This window comes from Eucyclogobius newberryi, unplaced genomic scaffold, assembly GCF_026437365.1.
Source record: "Eucyclogobius newberryi isolate DKJ021-1_F unplaced genomic scaffold, fEucNew1.0.hap1 SCAF_19, whole genome shotgun sequence".
Lineage (NCBI taxonomy): Eukaryota > Metazoa > Chordata > Actinopteri > Gobiiformes > Gobiidae > Eucyclogobius > Eucyclogobius newberryi.
Genome location: NW_027315823.1, coordinates 14291246 through 14313815, shown reverse-complemented (window position 1 = coordinate 14313815; position 22570 = coordinate 14291246). Strand labels below are relative to the sequence as shown.

At 41.0% G+C, this 22570-nt stretch overlaps 1 protein-coding gene across 1 annotated transcript; it reads right to left on the bottom strand.

The window, feature by feature from the left end:
• On the bottom strand, positions 1-21887 carry ppp4r1l (protein phosphatase 4, regulatory subunit 1-like). The gene is made up of 20 exons (XM_072451802.1): positions 21631-21887; positions 19822-19866; positions 19197-19326; positions 17463-17569; positions 16937-17079; positions 16323-16469; positions 15075-15182; positions 14684-14749; positions 12256-12414; positions 11040-11161; positions 10403-10905; positions 9361-9872; positions 8015-8101; positions 7708-7893; positions 6963-7124; positions 5658-5758; positions 4462-4582; positions 2162-2296; positions 1742-1883; positions 1-353 (listed from the first exon to the last, which is right to left on the bottom strand). Exons 1-20 carry the CDS (start codon positions 21635-21637, stop codon positions 208-210), a joined length of 3129 nt encoding a protein of 1042 aa, XP_072307903.1. The 5' UTR covers positions 21638-21887; the 3' UTR covers positions 1-207.
• Between the last annotated feature and the right edge of the window lie 683 nt (positions 21888-22570).

Here is a 22570-nt window from a genome sequence, read left to right as displayed (position 1 = left end):
ATCTTGTTATGAATGTGCGTTGTTTTGAACAGTTCGCCCGTCGTGGGACTGAAGCGTGCGTTTGTGTGGACCTCGAGACATGATTGGCGGCGATGCTCTTGCTGTTGCCTGGTCGGGTTTTTTGCTGGTGTTGTGGTAGAAGAAGTCTGTAATCAGTTGAGACGCGGGCGGGGCGAGTCTGTAGAGAGGAGGAGGAAAGGGAGGGTCTTAGATGAGGGGCGCGGTGTCTGCCAGGTTCTTGTTTGGGTCCAGGCTGGCGAAGAAGCGCACGTCTCGGTCCTTGTCCGACTGCAGCGCCATCACCGTCTCCTCCAGCTCGTCCGAGTAGGCACAGCCGGGCTCTTTGAAGAACGCTGCAGGACAAACCACACACACAGTCCGAACGATTAAACCAGAGTGTTTTTTAGGCACGGACAATATTCTATCAGTGAGAATCTGGCAATTTTTAGGCTGATACCAACATGAAAAATATATATATATATCTTTAGGAAATGTCACTGATATAACGTATTTTTCGGACTATAAGTCGCACCTTTTTTCATCGTTTTGGCCGGGGTGAGACTTATATATACACACTTATACTATATGCTTATATGTGATATTATTTGTTATTTTCACACTTGCAACTGCATTTCAACTTTTATATGTTTTTTTTTCCTTCTCTATTATGCATTTTTTGGCTGGTGCGACTTAAAATAAAATGGTATTTATCAGAAGTTGCACCAGCACCAGAGTATATTTGTTTTTATTTTAAAGACCACCATCTGGGCATTTAAAAATCTCAAGTTCTATCAACTGGAACTGTTAATTGCAGATTATTAAATTTCAACTAAATGTGATCGTACTAAAGTAATACATTTTTCTATTTGCACGGCCAGAGAGAAACGACTTTGTACTAACGTAGTGGGTTTAATGCATAATGAAACTGACTGAAAGTTCACCAGTTCAAGGAAAAGGGTTTCAAAGGCATGTGATGTATAAAGTTCAATTGCAAAAACGGACCCCCTTTTAGAATTTCTTTTGTTTTTGTTACAATCTTGTTCAGATTAGACACGTATTATCGATGAAAATACTTTTATCAACGAGGAAAACACATTTGGTATTTAAAAAGAGTAAACTGATGATGACTAAAGACTCACTAAATCAAGTTAAACTGGGGGACCATGGCATGCTGGGTAAACACATTTTGCAACCACTTAGCTTATCACAAAATTTAAATCTTTCAACAATGATTATTTTTAAAATTGTGTACATTTACAGTTTGACAGTTTAAACTTATTATTTATTGTGTGGACTGTCAGGTTCTTCATAGTTAATCATCGCCTTCACCCGTCTGGTCAGGACGTTTGTACGGTTTGGTCCAAGAGCGTTTGAACTTGTGTTTTTGTCCACTGTGTACTGCAGAACTACCGTAAGTAACCTCTAGTGGGAGCTATTGTGTTGAGGCAAATGGAAAAAGACAGATGTGAAAAGTAATAGAACATCCTTCCCAATCAGTCCAAAAACAAGAGGCTTTTTAAAATTTAACCATGCAAGAGATCGAGACCTCTTTTTCAAGTTTCAAGTGTTTAGGAGAAACTTAGAAGAGCTTCTAGTGCCTCAATCAAACATCTAAAATGTAAATCATGGTAGTTTTAACATGACACTGATCGCAGGACGCCTTTATTTTTCTTTCCTTGCGATTCTATCAAGTGCAAGCACAACGCGACAATGACCGCAATGCGCTTGGACCGCCGCTCACCTTTCTCCATGACGCTCTGCCGCAGCGCTTTGGCCACCAGCACGCGCACGTTGGCCACGGGGTCCGAGGAGAGGCTGAGCAGGCTGGGCAGGAGGTGCTGGCTGAACTGATCCATGGGCATGCACTCCTCTTCCACTATGGCCTAGAACCGGCGCGGGGAGAAAGCACAAGTCATGTCATGCAGAGGGGGAAGAAGAGGAGGGGGAAGGAGAGGAGAGGAGCGAGGTGAGTCATCTGCCACGGGGATTACAAAAGACTAAACTGTACGGACCAGCTCAACAGTCACGAGTCACGGCCAAAAGCGATACCAGGAAATCAGCGTTAAAAAAAAAAAAAGGTTCTTACAGTACGTTTCGATCGCTTTCAAACACGACACAAAGACATTTAAACACGTGTGTGAGCAGAGCAAGAGGCACAGACCTGGCATATGAAGGCAAAGGCTTGTCGTCCCACCCATTTGGGGCAGTGGCAAAACCTGACTGTGAGCTCATTGATGAAGTTCAGGCCCAGATCGTCGGCGCCGCTCGCGTACAGCTTCTGAAGGATCTCCACCACCTGGGAAGGAGAAGGCACAAACGTATGGTGAGACAAAACAATGTTTATGTGGTGTAGCGTGATGTGATGTGTCTGGATTTCAGCACTTTTATAATATCATTGAAAATAGTCCAGGAAACTCGAGACGGCACTAAATCGTCTGCTCGGCCCAAATCACACACACACGGACAGTGCAATACAGTCGATTTTTTCACCTCTGTTACAATTCGTTCCATTCTTGTACCCTCCACCTGCTCCCCTCACCCCTGATCAGGTCCCATGTCGTCTCGGCCCCTGATCAGGTCCCATGTCGTCTCGGCCCCTTTGCGACAACTATTCCTTGCAATCTGGCAATCAGCTTTGAAATCTGCACTATTTAAACCTCAAGGCTTCAGTCCATTCAGATTGTGCTGCGAGGATCCTGATGAGGGTAAATCCAAACTAATCACCCCCACCCTCCTGACCTCCACTGGCTTCCTGTTGGGTTCAGGGTGGAATAAAAGCTCTGCCTCCTGACCCGTCAGTGTCTATATGGCGACCAGTGACCCTGAAAGAACTGGCACCACATAAACCCATGAGACGTGTCTGCTCCAGGTCCCAAAACAAAGCTCCAAACTCTGGGCTGCAGAATGGCCTGCCCATCCACTGGAGGGCGTTGCCACCTTGAAGAATCAACTGTTTTTTATTTCAAAAAGCATTTCAAAATGCTGTAGCACTTTGAGATTTGTTTCAAATATAAAATGAGATATAAATAAAATCCATTATATTATGCCCAAGTATGAATGTAGTTTGAGTGACAAGTGGTGGTCAGAGGCGATGGCAGACTGGCAGCCTCATACCAGACCACTCCAGAGCAGCTGTGGGGGTCGATTACCATCGAGTGTGAATACTCGAGTGACTGAGAAATGTAGACCAGGGGTCAGATCAAATCTGGGCACGCCAAAGAATTATGTGCCGTACGCGTGTAGCAAAAAAGTCTGAAAAAAACATGATGTTCTCTTTTATGCATCACAACTGCAGCGCTCCTGACAAACACAGAGCTGCAGAGGTTTACTTCAGTCTAATTCAAATTTTCTTGGGGGGAGCTCCTAAACTTTTTTGCCACCATTGAATGAATGAGCATTGAAAGTGGCACACTCAGGAGACATACACTTTAGTAAATGGCACCCGAAGGCCCCTGTGTGGACCTTTGGGGGGCTTGTGAAGGTTAAGCACAATACAAGGCATCATCATTTCTTTGTATTTATATGTATACGTTTTACGTATATTAAAAGCCCACACAGAAAGTGTATTGTAGAAGCAGAACTTTCCAACAAAAATGAGTACTGCACACGGTCATCATCAAATTGGAAAACATCTTATCTTAACTAATTTAGGTCAGAGTTAGAGGGTAAAGAACTTCAGTTCCACCTTCAATTATTCTGTATAATTTCTGAGCTCATCTTTTTCTATTTGACCAGCAGCTGCCCCACACCAGGCGCCTGCTGCATGCGTCTCATTACCGTCATGAGACCACTGCACTCTGTGCTTTGTTATCTTCTTAATGCCCCATTGACACTGCTCTGACATCAGACTAACATCATAATCTCCACCTGGACACACACACCTCACAGTGGAAACACACCAGCACATTCAGGTTCAGGCTTTACCAGCGCAGAAATCATTGTCCAAGCTCAAAGTCCAATGAAGACGGCATCGTTTTAACTCTTTATGTTAGTAATGGACTACACTTTAGTTTAGGGACCACATAATTTGCCAACTAAGTGGTAATTGGTATGTTAATTAGTGGTTATTCAGATATTAGCTAGTGTTTATAAAGAACTTATTATTGCATATTAACAAAACTCTCAAATAATGTCCAATAAAATCCATATTATGCTCAGAAAAACTGTGATTAAGCGTATTATAAGCTAAATAGTATGTATAGTTATAATAAAACAGTAAGACAAATCTAATTAACTACTTAGCATGCCCATTACCACTAGACTCTAAACTAAAGTGCAACTAAAATAAACATACTAAAATAAAGCCATCAAATAAAACCAGGAAAAACCCCAACTAAAGTCCCAAGTCAGCACATGTATAGCATGTTATAGAACTAAAAATAAGGCATAGTTATTTAATTATATGACATTTATACACATTAAAGCTTTAGAATCCTTTGAAGAATTGAATCTGGGACTGACCAGTTTGTAGGAGATCCACCGGACCTCGGACACTTTGTCGGAGCACAGCGTGAGCGCGATCTGCCTGAGGTAGTCGTACACGTCATAGTGGCTGTACAGCTCGATGATCAAGATGAGCTGCCTGCAGGGGGCGACAACAACATGGTCAACAACATCGTCAACAACAACGTCAACAACATCGTCAACAACAACGTAAAACAGATGTACACCATTACAATGGCTAAGAACTGGTGACAATATGTAAAAGTAGCACATTATTGCTGTTGTATTGCATTTAACATGTTCGAACGGAAATACTTCAAAGGATGTAAGTTGTACGCATTTGCTTACAAATTGAATAATAGTTATATTTGAAATTTACAATACATATGTATATCTGTACAACTTTAAATTTGTGTACATATTAAGCCTATTTTTATTTCTTATTCTTATTTTTTTTATCTGATAGCTTATCGTTATGTCTTATTCATTGTTTTATGTTCAACCAAATCACCAAGACAAGCTCCTATGCTTGTGAATTGTGTTAATTGACAATGGCAATAAACCTTTTCTGATTCTAAAATGATCCTAGAGAGAGTAGCCGTCAGTGCACCGATGACGCTAATGTGGATATAATAAACAACAAACTAAGCCACTAAAATCAAAAAGGTAATTTAACAGAAAAGTACAATTTGTTGTATTCCTGCATTTTTCTGTTGTAGCAAATGGTTTATCAAAATACTCGGGGTGTTTTTGAGCACATGTTTACAGGATACATCTTAACGGTCTCAAGTTTAGTTAGAACAAACTCAGATCGAAGAACTGAAATCACAGGAAACCTCTCGGGGTGTTCGCCGTTACACTGAGGAATCATCGATCCTATTATATTTCACGCAGCCCACTTAACACGCATGTAACGTTTCACACCAACTGTAAAAGCCATGATTTTATTCACAACTCGCTGCACAGTCGGAGTTTAACATGTAGCGTAGTTTCTTTTGTAGAAATCACAGCACTTTAGCAGACAGTAAAGATTAGAACGGCTTGGATACTTTAAGCACATATCCTTCTGCATTCACGTTTGTTAAACCAGAGTTAAAATCTAAAATCAATTAAAACGAGTGGAGTCAGAGGGAGACGGAAGCGCATCATTTACAGTAGATTAGCGGCAAGTGTGGCTAATGTCGAGCCGTGTGTGTGTAATGCAGTGGACGCACTCTGCCAGCTCGTATCTGAATCTCCAGTTGCGGCTGTTGTCCGTGACCATGAACTCCTGCAGCTGGTACAGGTACTCTCGCCTCTTGTCAGCGTGCAGGAGCTGAAAGGACGACAAGGAGGGCGAGGGAAGAGTTAAGTTTGCTCTGTAGTCTGCTGACAGATCTGGAAACATTACGGTACGTCGCCGCGAAGAGAGTTAGCCAATTCAGAGAAGGCTGAAACCACATTTGACACAGACAGCAACACTGATAAGTCTCTGAATGCAAAAACGGAAACATACTTTTTCACACTAATATTTTTAGATGGCACGATCAAAATAACAACACAGTTTGAAGAAAAAAAAAATAGATGCTAGCCTCATCTCTTTCGGACCTTGCATTGTAAACGAGCCCAAAAAGCTAACTGTGAAGCTAACTCGCTCATTATCTTCTTAACTCTTAATTAACTCTTTTTCAACATTTGCGCACAATTACAGAATTATAAGCACAAATATACTTTAATACACTATTAATACAAATGTCTCCAGATGGAAACTAGTGATCTAGCTATAATCTAGTGCAAAACAGCTGTCTTTATGAGCCTAATGTCCCTGTACGTTGTCCCTTCTAATCACTAAAGTCAAATGTCAATATATGTGAACCCAGAGCTCTGAACTTTTCAAATTCACTACTTATTGCCCTTCGGGTCAACTACAACCATGTGGGAGTCTAGTATGAAGTGCGTCTTTGGTAGAGCCATTTGAAATCACCCTTTACTTTCAATGTAGTAACGTCGCCTCCGCACCACGTACACTGCTGTGCATATCACCAGAAACTAAAACTCCTTACACTTCAAATAGTGTATAATAAGATAAGATATTCCTTTATTGTCCCACATGGGGAAATTTCATTGATGCAACGCCGGTAGATACAGAGGTAGATACAGAAGAAAAGAACAGATAACTTATAGGAAGTTTGAAAAACACACTCTCATAATACATGTATTTTGGATAAAGTATACGCTTTTAATACCGGTTTTAATTTGGAAAACTGCAATTAAAAGACCCTAGGTGAGGATGGGTGAAAAAAGCTGGGCCTCAATAGGTTAGATGCATAAAGTTACTAGAGGAATTATCCTCAAATAGTGTGAATACTACAGGGTTTCTGCTCACAATAACACAAAAGATGCGACATTCCCAACAAGGACTCAATTTGACATGAATGTAGCAAATAAATAAAATACATTTTAGGCCTAAGCGTTTAGTTTTTAACCTGCAGACAAATAATCAATAGCTTGAAGCAGAAAATCCAACATGCAGCTTGTACCTTGAGGAAGTCGTAGAGATGTTTGAGCACTCCGATGCGGACCTCGTCCAGGTCTTTGAGGAAACCATTGAAAATGGGCACCAGGTCTGCTGCTGTGAGCTGGTCTCCAAGGATCACCGCCAACTCATGTATGGAGAAGGCCAAAGTCCGCCTCACTTTCCACTGCACAGAGAACACTCAGAACATGACGCTCTATAGCTCAGAACGCACCACACGAATTTAGTCTTAATTTAAAAAACAATGGACATGGTCAAGTTGTTAATGTAATGATTTGGTGTTTTTGGTTCTCAAATTGATTATCCACTCAGAAAACAAAATGAGCCTCACATCATCACATTGTTTCAAAGCCTAAATCCAGAGTGTCTAAACCTCTGGTCCTCTCTCTGATGTGAACTACCTAAAGCTCAGCTCCTGCACCAAACATGACTCAGAGCTAGTTTGGCCTCGGCAGCTCAGTGAGTCTGGGATTCTGCAGAAGGACAAACACTTGGATGTGTCTCTTCTGCAGGTTAAGACTCTGGCAACACAGCTTCAGTCAAGATTGAAGTACATTTTTAAAACCAGTAAAAATCTGCATGCCCTCGTTTTAAGTGGGCTCATCGCGGTGAATAACTCAGATGCTCGAAATTAAGTGAGTAATAGAGCAATACTTCTGCAAAGAGTTTTAAAAGGTTTTTCACGTTTTAAGGCCAGTACAAATCGAGCAAAGCTCCTTTCCTTGTGGCTTTACTGGTTTAGCCATTACCTGTACGTCCGTAGCCAGCGTTTCGTAGGTGTCCTTGAGGCAGTGCCAGTTCTGCCTCCCCAGCGTGAGGGCCACCCCGGGCAGGCTGAAGGCACAGTGCTTGGCGATCTCCGTGTCCACCGTCTGCGCGCGGGCCGGGTCCGTCATCGAGAGATACTGGTCCAGGAGCTGCTGCGGGATCACATTCTGCAATGCAAAATAAGCATCAGCAAAGTCGGAGGAGAAAGGCACCCACGGAGGCGAAGATCAATATGGACGGAAAGAATAAATCGATGGGAGGATTGACGAGTGAGTGAGCAGTGTGGACCTGGATTTTGGGTTTGTCCTCAGATGTGGGGCTGTGAGCGGAATTCTCTCTGCCCTCGTCTTCAACGCTCTCGATGAGCTCGGACTCCTGTGAAAATGTCAACACCAGACCGTTAGAGGTTGAAGATATCGTTGTGAACATGGTCGTTACTCAAACAGATTCAAAATATGTGATTAAGTAATAATTCTCTCTGCTCTTCCGTCTGACTGAAGAAATAAGATAAAAGGTCTAACACTAGGGGTGAGTGACAAAGCAAGCAATTCCTATCCTTTGTGTCAAGGTCTCCGGGTCGATTTATCATGATTCTTCTGCTGCGTTGAAAACAACTGGGACATGGGTCACATCCCACATGAACGTTACAATTCTGACCTTCAGAGCGTTAGTAAACTATACCCCATAATAATAACACGACTCCCAAACATCTGGGGGTTGAGAACCAATGCGCTAAAGGAATGTAGCCGTTGTAAGAGTGAAAAATTGTGAAAATTGGTCATTAACAAGTGTGTACCATATAACTTTTCATAGATTTGCCCGGTGCGACTTACAGTGTTGGGAAAGTTCACTTTTTACATGAACTAGTTCAGTTCATAGTTCATAATTCAAAATGTTGAACTAAATTCACAGCTCCAAAAAATGAACTAGTTCAGTTATTTTTTTCAATATTATGCTATAATGTTTCTAAATTATTTCCACAGCCCAAATACAACCACAGGCAGCAATTATTTTATTAGTTTAATGCTGAAACTGTGTGTCAGATTTCATCCTCATATCCAATTTTGAATCCTTACCCAACCAGGATTTACATTCACATTGAAGGGACAGACTTCCCCCATGTGTTGCTGTCCATTCAGCCCACGCAGCTTTCAACCCCACAGTATATTCTCAAAAACACGAGGAAAAACTTGCTGGGCAAAGTTTGCACAGAAATTTTAGATTGATCCTCACCGACCTCATCATAAAACTCACGTAACTGGTCGCGTCCATGCTGCCTTTTGTTTTGATGCGCATGCGCAGCGCGGTGCGACACGCAAAATCTCTATCTGCGCTATCGGCCTCTACAACTTCGGAGCTCTCACACTTGCCAGGCATAGGCTCTTTTTTTTTTTTTTTCAAATAAATGAAGTTTTGCTTTTGAGAAGGCAAACAACAAATGTTATTGGTGAATTAAATGTGGCAGCTGCCTGGAACCATTAATAACCAATGATAAATGAATACATAATAATGACTAAACCCTTATACAAAATAAACATTACATTTTCAAATTGTTTTCTTGCCCCTACGGAGCAACTGCTGTTATGATATTGGCCAATACAAAAATAAAACTGATTTGAAATACTCAGTCATACCAGAAGTGGTGAATCTGGCGGCGACTCGTCTTGATTCTCCACTGGTTTACTGTCCCCTCCCTCGTCTCCCCGACCTTGGATGGGACAGGACTCGGGACCGGACTCGGGACCAGATTCGAGATGGGGCTCAGGGCCGGACTCGGGACTAGATTCGAGATGGGGCTCAGGGCCGGACTCGGGACTAGATTCGAGATGGGGCTCAGGGCCGGACTCGGGACTAGATTCGAGATGGGGCTCAGGGCCGGATTCTGGGCCAGATTCGGGGGCTGATTCGGGGCCAGATTCGGGGCCAGATTCGGGGCTGGTGGCGGGGGACTCCTGGCTCTCCTCCTCTGTGGGACTGTCGCTCTCGCTCTCCTCTGAGTGCAGCTCCATGGACTTGCACTCGTCGGAGGGGCTGTCAAAGTCGCTGTCCTGGGACGAGCTCTCCGTGGTGGGGCTGTTGTCGGCGCTCGTGGACGGGCTGTCAAGCTGCGCCGCTTTGAGGGCTGCGGACAAGACCTGCACTTGGACTGCAAAAGAAGAGAACAGAACAAATAGTGAATATTTAAGATGTAACATTAAGTCTTTCCAAGTCGGTCTAGAGCGCTCCTGCACATGTCGTCATTATATCCCAGCACAATCCACAAATTAACAAACCAATTGGAATTTCGGCGATAGTGGATTATCGCGACAAAAGGCATCATATAATAGATCTCATAATATTTAGATGTAAAACACGTGTGAATCCAAACATTGACTATTTAGTTTTGAACATATTCTTCTCATTTGAATTTTTACTGTGATGATGACGGTAGCAGTCACTCTTGTAATTGATATTCAATAATCCAGCAAAGCAGGGTCAGAAAAATGTTCAAGGGCAAAATATATCTACATTTTTAAATTCTTAATCCTATTTCAACCATTTCAAAGTGCATAAGTTTCACTTGCAGCACACGTGTGCTCCAACACATCAAACTCCTGCATACAACTCCTCTCTCCACCTGACCTTCTAATATACATCTAATCGATATAAAAACATATTAATTTTGACTTGCCCCACCTTGAACATCCGGGTCGTCTATGTGCGGCTGCAAACAATCCAACACCTTCTGTATCTGGTCGCTGGAAGGGTTGGACTTTGCGCCGTGCATGCAGCTTTCCCCCACCGCTTGTTCCGTCTGTCGCTTTGGCTGTTCCTCCGCCCTATCCTCCCTCCCCTCCTCTGTAGTCGTCGTTAGTATCTCCAGTTCGTCGCTGATGTCCGGTAAAGGGGGCCTCCAGTAGTGGAAAGAGTTAAAGTTCTCGTCCGTCTGCTCATTGTCTGTGGTGCTGGTGTTGTTGAGGTGGTTGTGGCTAAAGCTTTCCGGTGTGTGGCGGTGTTGGTGGTGGGGATGGTGGTGGTTGTTGTAGTCGTAGGTGCGCATGTCCTCGCGGTCGGCCGTTAACGAGCGCTCTGGGGAAGGCGTGGCGCGGCCGTCTTGGTTCGGGAGCGTATGGGTGATGGTCCTCTCGCTGTGGTGCGTGCTCAGGCCGGAGCAGTTCAGGGAGTTCAGAGAGCAGTCGCTAGAGAGAAATGTGGTAAGTGAAGTTTAATATAAAGACCCACTTTTATTGTAGAGCAGTTGCACAAGCGTGGATGTTTTTTCAACATGTGAGAAAAATGCTACTTTTTTTTAAGATTCAACAGTGATACTCACTCTGCTGTGCAGCGGGGGACATCGAGCAGGGCTCCGTCCTCTCTAAAGTGTAGGCCTGTGCTGGAAGGGTTGGCGAAGGTCGAGATGAAGCGGCCCAATGACTGAAAAGCAGCTTGCCGGACCTAAAGCAGACAAAGTGCAGCAATGGATTGATTTAAAACATTAGGTCAAATAGTGTATCATATAACAAAATAAACCAATTAGGGCTCAATTCAGCCATTATTTATGAATGGTAACACTAACAAAAACATCTTGCATGTTAACAGCACACATCTTGTTTTGTAGAGAATGAAACACTCCAATTAGATGCGGAAAACAGTGGTCTAATTTTTACTGCAAGCACGCTTTTGAAAAATATATTCTACTTTTCAACCCCTTGCCACTGATCACATGACTTGCAAATGACATTCATTGGTGGCAAAAGATCACAGCTACTACAGCGTCATCTCGGCTGCTACAGGTCACTTTTCCCAAACACATGAGGCCTGAGGGTCTGTGTTTCTTGAATTTTCATTGGTTAAAACCACGTCATGTGACCACTTGCCGACCAAAAAGGGAAAGTTGTTGCGCTAGGTTTGCTGTGATGCTAACTAACACAAGATTCTCTAAAATGGACTCAGACTGAAATACGGTCTATGAATGGACCTTAACATTTGTAAGTGTAAGTTTGTGTCTGCATGTCTTTGCATTATACATTTGAAATATCATGATATGCCTCACTTTCATATACTTTTAGCCCAATGTTGCCATAATCATCTTTATAATTCAACCATGTTTGAATGCCTGCTACTGGGCTCTCGTGTCTTTCTGCGCTGAACACTTTGCTATAACAGTTCCACACTATGGGACTGAAGCGGCTTTGATTTTCAGTTGGTTTCATTCATCTCTCTTCGAAGACAGTCAGAAGAAAATGGGGCTAAAAATGTGTCCTCAACTCTAAATGAGAGAAACAGCTCTTTATGTGATAGTGGTGAAGGGGTTCCAGCTGGATTTTTGCAACCCAGACAGTCAGCGTACACAAAAAATGTGATGCCACTAAGAATGGTCAAAACTGCCTTGGTTCAAAATGTAACAAAAACTAAAAAAATTACCCAATTTAACATGACATGGTTTCAAAATTGAGAACATGATGATTGGCTGTGTCAAAACACTTTTCACAAGTATGACTCCACACAATATTGAGGAAGTTAAGGCGGTTCATGTGCGAGTGTCTTACCCAACGGGACTGATCGCTGATGAGGCTGATGAACAGGGGGGACAACTTTGAGCGTCGCACTTCTGGAGAGGTGGAGTTCGACACCATCATGAAACACTCGGCGCACGCTTTTCTGATGCCCCACAGACTGTCGGAGCACAGGTCGAAGAACTTGGGCATCTGTGAAATCCATGTGAAAGAGAAACGCCATGAGCTTGACACAGACATAGCAATGGGTGGAATTACAGTTTGTTTCTGTCACACATTTTGAGGAATGAAATAACACAGACATTTACACACCCAGCTGAGATCGCCCAGCTCCAGCTCCATAATAACATAATCTTGGCCTTTTCACATATTAACCTCACCTGATCTTCCTATAATTAAGCATCAGAGTGTTCAGAAAATTCGTTTTCACATTCCCCCTATACCCACCCACTTCCCTGTATTTAGGCGTGATTATCTAGAAAAATTTGACTCTGATGTACATGTAGGGTTCTAAAATCCGACATTGCCCTTTTTCAAACATAAAGACACGCTTCTTGTTATGGTGAAATGCCACAATGAAGAGGCAGGGCTTTTGAGTTTCGAACAGGAAGTCAATGGTTCCCATTCTACTAAGTTGTTTTGGATCAATAATGTGGTTAACAATGAACAAAATGTAAACTAATCATCTAATCAATTTATAGTATAATACCAAGTACCTGGTAGAAAAGCATAAAATGGTCTCCTTTAAGTTTCCAAAATTTAATCAGTCTAGAAATGTCACCTTCAATTCACAACAGGTAAAATAATCAGTATATTATTTTTATTTTTATTATTAGGCCCGAGCGCCACAAGCTGGCGAGAGGCCTATTAATCTCGTAAGGCCGTGCGAAGCACGGCTGCGAAAGTGCGCACGTTGTGCGCACAAAATCGAGCGCAAAGCGCTCGCCCACTTCCAAACACTCACTAACGCACTCCTTCACTCATGCACGCCCCGTGCATACTAATTAGTAGTAGGAAAATGGAACATTACCGTTGTAAACGGGCGAAGCCCGTGCAAAAGTGCGCACTAAATGAGCACTTTACATTGAGATGACGACCGCAAAGCGGTCGTCATCCCCATATAAAGCACTCATTTGCGCTAAGTAGCTCACGAATACGTTCCCCATCTCTTGCATGTTCCGTGCATATAAGCATGTAATGCAAAAATTGAACATTATTACTGTATAGAGGGCCAAAAACACAAAGTGGGCGGAGCCCACTCAAAATTAACGAAAGTACCCGTCAGTGACCAGGGACCCACACCATGAGGTAGGAAAGCGCGAGCGCTTTCCGAAAATGTATAGTTTATGATATTTGAAAAATGGGAAACATTGTTTTCGCATCGGAATATTATTCTTTCTTCTTTCTTCTTCTCGGGACCAACCCCCCTATTTTTCACCCAGTGAACATTGACGAAAAGTCACAAAAATGTTCACACCTCTAAAAATCGTGCCTCTCTACATTCTGGCTATTTCCCTTTTCTAAAACAAAAAAAATTGGCGCGTCAGCGCCCCCAAATGTACCAAAAATGCATTGAGAGATGGGAAATGACCCAAAAAAAATCTGATCGTAGAATCATGAAATTTGGCGCCGAGGTAGATGGTGACAAGAGAAGTAAAAAATATTATTACGGCAACGCCGTCCGCCCAACCAAATGTCGGCCATATTGCTTCAAAAATGGCTAAACATGACTTCGGAGTTTTTCCAAACGTCGTACTTTTACGAACTCCTCCCAGGGCGTTGGCCCTAAAAAGCTGAAATTTGGTGAAAATGCTACTGAGGAGTGGGACATCAAAAGTTATCCAAATTACATTGATACCTCCCACGGTCTCTGTGCGGCGAAGCCGCAAACTGTAGCTAGAATTTCAGAAATCTCCCATATTTAAAATTTCTGCCGTTTGCGCAGATAAAGTCCGAATTGCGTCAAATTAGAACCATCAAAAAAGTCAATGAGACCCATGTCATAATTGTTATGGCGTTGCCGTAACGATGACCGAAACCTTTCATGTTATTCCAATGGGGAAATCGCCAGAACATGTTTACACTTTAGACTTTCACAAACTCCTCCCAGGGCGTTAGACATATTAACCTGAAATTTGGTGAGACTCATCTTCAGGACCATCAAAAGTTATGCACATTTTCATTCAAAGAGTCACGGTGTCTGTGCGGCAAAGCCGCACATTTTGCCAAGAATTCAAAATAAAATAGCTTTTTGATGGTAAAACAAAGGGGAGAAGATGTGACAGCGTCACAGATTCAGCAGTAGGCGTAATAAAAGGACAATTGGGGCGCGTTAGCGCCCCCTCCTCTTGCGGCGTGGCGGCGGCGTGGCGAGGGCCGATCATTGCCGCTTGCGGCTATATTTATTATTATTCATTCATTAATAAAATTATTTTTTATTCATGTACATCTTTCATCTTACCAGTAGCTTTTCCGTTGCTTCTTGGCCAACAATTGAGCAGAACTCCCCAAAATTAGCAGCACAAACCTATGAAATACATATTAAAAAAACACACATTAACTTAAAAGTAAATGGCAGTGACATAGTAACACATTTTAGTACATACACTTGTAAACTGAAGCTTAGCAGAAATTCAGGCTAAGGTTGTCACTGCATACCATTTAGAGACTGGCACTGCTCGTACTGGGCATTAACATTCCTGCCCAAACAACGGCGCAGTGTACTACAAATTGATGCAAAACAAAATCACGGCTCACGGCTTGATAGAATTTAACCTCCGAATCTAATGGATCCATTTTCAGTGGTGTCCAGTTGGAGGTGTAGAATGTACACGGCATGGTGTGCTTGTTACCTTTCGGACTTGGAAGAGTCTGGCGTCGCAGCAGAGGTCACAGAAGCGTGGCAGGAGGAGGTGCTCCACTGTGTCTTTGCTCAGCATCGTCACCACTTTACACATTATCTGTCCGAAGAATTGTATTGTGTCAAACCACTTCACAACTTTTACTACAGAGGAAATGGGTAACATCACATGTGGTTAACTCAGCAACTATGGACAACAGCCCATGCAGCCGACTCTGAGTCCTTTTATCTTCATAATAAAATAGTGATTACATTTGTAATGCAAGTGCACATGAATGACAGATATGATGTGGAAATCCTACAAATATTTATTTTTCACTTTTGAGGCAAGTATCTTCTTGACAAACATAATAATTATCCTTTAGACGGATCCATTAGAACAAAACATTTATTGTACCGAGACAAGTCTACTTTTACCATCTGACATTTAATATCCAACCTTCATCTCAGTCAGACTGTCAGCATCCATAAGCTGAAGCTCAAACAGAAATAGTCAACTAATAAAAGAAACTCGCAGTCTGCCAAGCGTCAAGGATCATAAATTGTTTTGTTGCCCATGGTTATAGCCCATTATTAACAGTGGTTGAAAGTAACAAAGTACAAATCCTGTACTTAACATTTTAAGAGGAATACATTTTGCTTCACTACAATCGAGTGAGAGAATCTGTACTTTCTACTCCACTACATTTTTTTTTTCTTCTTTTAAATTGGACAGATAAGTACTTTCATTGTGGCATGAGATTTTAAGCATGTTCGTGGTGACATCCTGCAGAAAAGTTCATCCTAGCTTTGAGTAGAAATTGTAGACATTAAATTCATGAGAAGTTGATTTGAATGGCTATATTGAAAGATCAGCACAATTCTTTATAAACATCACTAAACACTTAAAATAGTTCTTCAAAAACAGAAATACTATTCCGTCCTACTCAAACTCTAACCTGTGTTGCAACACTGAAATGTCCCCATTGTGGGACAAATAAAAGGTTATCCTATCTTAAAGTATGTGACTTTCTGGAGGTGATGCATCACCTGCAGGATTCCATGGAAATGGAAGGTAAAAAAAAAAAATGAAAAAAAAAAAAAAAAAAAAATATCCTACTTCGGCATGGAGATAAGATGCTTTTTATGCCATACTGTGGAATGTTACATTTCTATAGAAAAGAGCAGGAGGAGGCTCCTCCAGGCCTTGAATATAAGCAGGATCATTTTGATGGTGGCTTCTCTAAATAGAATTACTTACGGCCACTGCCTCGATTTTGTAGTCGTCGTCGCAGCGTGGCTCTGTGAGGTCGAGCAGGACGGGGCACACTTTGGTCTCCATGTCGGCTTTGGAGATCAGACCCTGCTCCAGAAGAACCAGCAGCGCCGCCTGGCTGGTTTTACGCACCTGGGAACGGCAACAACACCAGGGTTAGAAATGGTCATCAAAAACATACCTATATAAGCATGTATATGCAGAATTAGTTTAAAAAAGTTTAAATGAAATGCTTTTGGTGAAACAATTTTATATTATAGGTCCAGTAAAATAAACTCACTGTAGGAATTGTAGTAAATGTAAGAACATTTATTTTAATACTAAATGAATAGCTTTTGAACAGTTTTATGATTTTAGATGATTAATGCATCACAGATACCAAAACAAAGCATCATAAAACAGTTATTGTTAAGAAACTAACACACACACACAAAAAAACACTTACACCTGCTTGTTATGGTGAACCATCACAATAAAGAGGTGGGTCTGCATTACTAAAATCAATATTGCAGTTTACAATGAATAAAATACATCTGCTTATGTTACAGTTCAACACCAAGTCCCTGAACAAAAGCATAACACGTCTAAAAAGGACTCACTTGGTTGTTGGGGTCTGTGAGATAGCGCACTACAATGGGGACCAAGTATCTGGAGAAGGCTGCTGGGAAGTTGGGTCGACTCTCGTGGAGGAACATGGCTATGTTTGGGACCTGCTCCATGAGTTCAGCTCGAACTGTTGGCTCTAAAAGGAAGTATAAAAACAATTATATTCAGGGTCAATACTCACATTTTCCCAGTCACAATTCATGTAAAAATATACGTGATAAACACAGCCATTATAAGAGAGGTCTGTGGTGAATCCCCATAATATACAATCTAAAATCTATTTAATGTTTAAAATGACTTTCAATCAGAGACATTTTATTGAACAAATGATAAATATTCACCTGAAGCGAGTGCATACACTTTAATTTCAATTAAGGGTTTTGAATGCAGTACTTTTATAATTTAACCGGAGATAAAATATAGTACTTAAGAGTTCAGAACATTCATCTTTTTTTTCTCATCGTACCAAATATTTTAACTGTAAATGTTGAGTGTAAATGTTTTAAGAAGTCTTTTCACCTCCATCCTCTGACATTCGAGCAACTGTTTCCATCACGCTGATGAAGTCATTCTCATTGTCGCTGAACTCACGCAGCACATCCAGGAGGCCGCGAGCCACAATTTGTCTACAGAGCAAAAGGGATCAAGTCAGTGAAGAGTCTGCCTACTACAGCGAGTGAACATAGAACTGTCAGACCTGTCAAGTACATTACACGCCTTTGTACTTGGGCTCAGCATGAAGAGCAGGAGACGAGCGCCTAATGTGATTTTGTGAGTGAGAGACAAGTGTGACCAATGGCATCCTTGTATCGTTACAATTAACAAAATGCTGGAGAGAAAAGTCCTCTGCTTCTCTGTTCAAAAAATTTATGTGTAAAAATGTATGTTGGAATTGTTTTAAAATGGTATGAAGAATATTCAGAATATTTAAGGCTTAACCATTATTCCTGTATTTGACATCATTTTTTTTATAAGCTGGCTAGTAAAAATAAATATTTCTAAAAATTGTACATTAAGATTTTTTAAGTACTGGTACATTTTAAACCAAGTAAAAGGTAAAGTTAATTAAAAGCATTTGGATAGAGAATATTTATAAATAAAAAAGGAGGATTCTAAAATACCGCATATATTTTTTGTTAATATCACCCACTCCAAATGGATCAGTAGTGGCCTTTTTCTTTTTTATGTTGTGGCCCGTAGGCTTTATTGACAGGATAGTACAGACTGAAGTGGGGGATGAGAGAAGGGAGGACATGCAGTAAATTGTTGGGAGTCGGGAATCGAACACACGACACTGCAGCCGAATGCACTTGGAGCCCAGCACCAGAACTGGATTTTCAAAAAGGTTAAAAACTGGAGCACAACTTCCTCAAAATTAAACAAAAGTAATAGACTGTCTTGACTACAGTCCAGACTACAAGCTTTGACAATACTTGGTCTCGAACTATATTGTCTCTCTGAATGAGCGCGAGTAACATGCGGATTAAAGAATCAGAAAACACATGGTCCGTTCATGTCTAAACAAACATGGGGATTACGAAGTAAAAAAAAAAACCATAAAGGATTGAGAAACAGTAGATTTCTTAAGTCAACAAGAGAAGCACCGACTTTGTCAATCGGAGGTAAAAGAAGTTGTATATTTTGTCCTGAACGTTACGAGGAAATTGTGGTTGTTTGACGTCTGAAGTTAGGTTTTCTTTTGGACGCCCTTTGTGCTTTGTAGACCTTTTGTGGATTGGATGATCAGACAAGTAGTAGACAGAACCGAAAACATTAAGATCTGTAGACCTTTTGTGGATTGGATGATCAGACAAGTAGTAGACAGAACCGAAAACATTAAGATCTATAGACTGGTCTTTTAGCATTGATGCGTTGGATTCAGTGCAGGTATGTGCCGAGTAAATGCTCAGGAATGCAGACAGACATCAGGAAGAGGACACATCCTGACATCAACGTTGGCAGATTGAGCAATACAGGAAATGGAACCCCACTTCCAGGAGTGAAATCAAAAAGATCATGCGACACATATCCTATTAAATCTACATCCAAGAGGTGACAAGCGTTTCCCATTTAACAGATGTTTCCTCATTACAATTACAGATGTGTCCTTCTACAAAAGGGATTCAATTGTAACAAGTCGTTAACAAGAGCATGTAAATATATTGGTGTTAATGTTCTCGCGTTCGGAGGCGTCAACAAATCCCCCCCAAAAAACCATCATAAAATCCATTAACTGTTTAACTTCAGACTCACCTGTTAAAAACATTCTCGCTGAAGGCATATTTCTCTAACCGGCCGAGGGGAGTGAGGTTGTCTTGTCCCGCATCGAGGAACGCTGTGATGCGGATGCCGTCACACTCTGAACCGTAGTCATCGAATCCAACTGTCGGAGCAAATATAGGCACTTTAATACGTCATTTCCATAAAGTTGAGGAGATAAGAAAAAAGATACAATTTAGCACCGTTTTCCATCAAATCTACCATCTTTGACCGTTGATCTAACAGTAATGCAAAGTGACAATTTGTCCTTGTCCACAAAAGGCCAATTAGTTAAAATTAATGAACACATACAAACATTTACTGACGTTGAAATCACTTGGCGTCGTAAAGATCAAGAAGATACCTTGGAAAAGCCAGAATAGCCCGGAGCATTTCTCCCCCAAAAATACAGACTTTTACGTTTTCTTGTTAGGCTAATAATAGAGCAGCGTTAAAGTTGAAATACTATCAACGGCTTTACATTTCGCAAGTGTAAGAGGTGTGCAGAAAGATGACACTTGACCATAAAACGTCTTGTTGAAAGAGGAAAAACAGTATAACAAACTGCATACTGTAAAATACAAAGAATGAAGAGTGTCGGTGGAATAAAGATACTCACAATCATCCAAATCATCATGGCCATCTTCAAAATATAAAGATAGACCTGCAGAGAGAAGACATTTATTTAGTACAACTGGAAAATGAGGCGCTCAATGTCAATTATGTGGGGTTTTGTGGTGTGAAAAAGACAAATTGAGCAATATTACTTTACCAAATGGAAATTGCAATTTGAAATGGTGCTGCAATATTTCATTAACATAATTTACTCTCCAAAATATCATGGTTTTATCATAATGTGCTGCTAACCCTTTAGTTTAGACTAGTGTTGTCAAGATATTAATTTAATATATAATTTAATGATTTAATACAACAAAAGGTTTTTTAAAAGTTAAAATATTGCAATAATATGACAAGTTCTTAACAGCTGTATTGCGCTTCAAAATTGTCAATAATGTGCAGCCCTAATTTCAATACAAAGGCTTGATACACAATACACAATGTTTTATTATGATACCACAATCATAACAAAACATGAATTATGCCAAAAGTGTTAATTTTGTCTTAGTTTATATTTGAATCTAGTAATTTAAGACTAGATTTTAAAGCTTTCTGATATCATGGTACCAAAATGTAATAAAATAGTGCAAAAGGGCAACGTTATTATTATTGTCATTAACGCAGTTATCAAATATTGTATCTTTTTCACATCATGCAGTTTTAGTACTTTATTACTCTGTGGTTGGATTCTGATAAAGCTCAAGAGCGTTCCAAAACTGATCAGCAAAGGTCCCATTTTGTCCTGTTTGAGATTTTTTAGTAACAATACTTTTTTGACAACTCTCTACAAACACGGTTCAGACTTCAGTCTTCATTAAAATGTTAATGCTCTTGAACTTGTTTAAAATGCGAATTATTGAACAGAATCCAGCCATTAAAACATAAATCTATATAGTATTTTTTCCAACTTTGTTCAGCCCTTGTAAAAAAGGGAAAACTACCAGTGCTGAAATACCATGAATGACATAACCATCAGCTCCCCTGCAATAAAATATGAAAGTGCTACAAAAGCACAATGTAGTTCATGTTAGCTATTCATGGGTTTCAGCTTCCCATTTATAGCTGATATTTGAGGACTTTTGCCCATTCATAAAAGGTATAATATTTTGGACAATAACTTCTCAGAGCAATCCAAAAAGCCCAGAAAAAGCCCGAAGACAAGCAGCATGTGGTGACCCAGTGTTTACAGCTGAAAGGCTGCTCAGGCAGCTTATAATGTCACATCCCCGTTTACAGGGGCTAATCGTGCTTCTAGATTGGATTGCACATTTAGTCTGTATACAAATATAGACCGTAACACGATCGCTGAGTGAAAGTAACTCATTTTTGTTGATGTGTAAAGTAGGGCTTGCTCAGCTTATGGTTGAAAATGACTTTAGCACCTCGGCTAGCGTTAGCTCCGTGAACTCGCTAGCCTTTGCTATGACAACAGTTCGATAATAATAATCGCATCTCGAGCTGCACATAGTAGCAGAACTGGACGAAACAAATGTTAGACATCGTAATTAACCAGAAGAGTTAAGTTATTCCTCTAAATAATGCCCCAGACGCACAGCTTTTACGCTCCGAGGAGAGTGTTTTAGCTAGCAGGCTAGTAGTGCTAAGTTTGCTAGTGCGGCTTGTCCAGCCCATTCGCTTGATTTGACTTGCCAGAGAAAAGACTTCTCTTTGTTTTTACACAATATTCATACAATACAGCACAAGATGCTCCATTTCCTCACATGTGTTTTGTAATCAACACTCACTGGCCTCAATCAAAGCGCCGGGGTGTCAAAGAATTGGAAGAAAACAATATTCAAAGTCTGCTTACCTGCCATCTTGAGTGTCGGCTCGGCTCTGCGGCTGCCGTGCGTCCGCTCCGCTGTTCCGCTGTTCCGCTGTGGGCTGTCACCACGGCACAGCTGTCAGTCAAAGGCACCAAACTACTTCCTGAAAGTACTTCCTGATGCTGGAGAGTGTCGCTCTTTTATGCCTCCACACGGCGCTTCTAGTACAGTGGCTCAGATTTGGCACTAACGTCACATAGCTGAGCCTAAAAAGCGTTTGGGCTTTGTGTGTATGAGCAGCCCGAACGAGCTATGTGAACGTGCAGAGCCGGAGGCTGCGCTGAGAGGGCTGCGCTGAGAGGGCTGCACTCAAGCGCTGCTGTTTTATTAAACACGCAAATCTTTTAAGATAAATATTTATAGACATTACTCCAGTTTGCCTTTATCGATGATTTTGAATTATGTGTGTCACTGGCAGGGAACTAAACTGAAACACAATGCTGAATTATGTGTCCATCTAGTGCTACTATTACTTATCGAATATTAACAATTTCTATCGGGCATTATATTAATCTAAATGTGTCATTATTTGTGAAAAAATATGTATTCATTTAATTAAACTCAGAACAGTATCAACAATCTTACTACAATCTAAATATGCTGTATATTGAATATGCATATTCAGAAATCATGAATCACTACAAAAACTGTAAAGTTCTCAGTCAGAAAAGTAAAGGTAGTTTCAGTTTCATTGTGTTCAAATAGTGACAGGGACTGAAAGTGGGTCTAACTGACTAATCAATCAAGTTAGGATAAATACAAATACAATTTTAACCATGGTGACTGAGGGCTTACCAGTAAAGCCTGTTATGGATGAAAATCTGAAATACTTTGTGATTCAATAATGAAATTATGTGTCTTAGAGTCTGTGTAGTTCAGAAAATGAGCATGATCATCATCACAATTATCAAAATACAACTATGA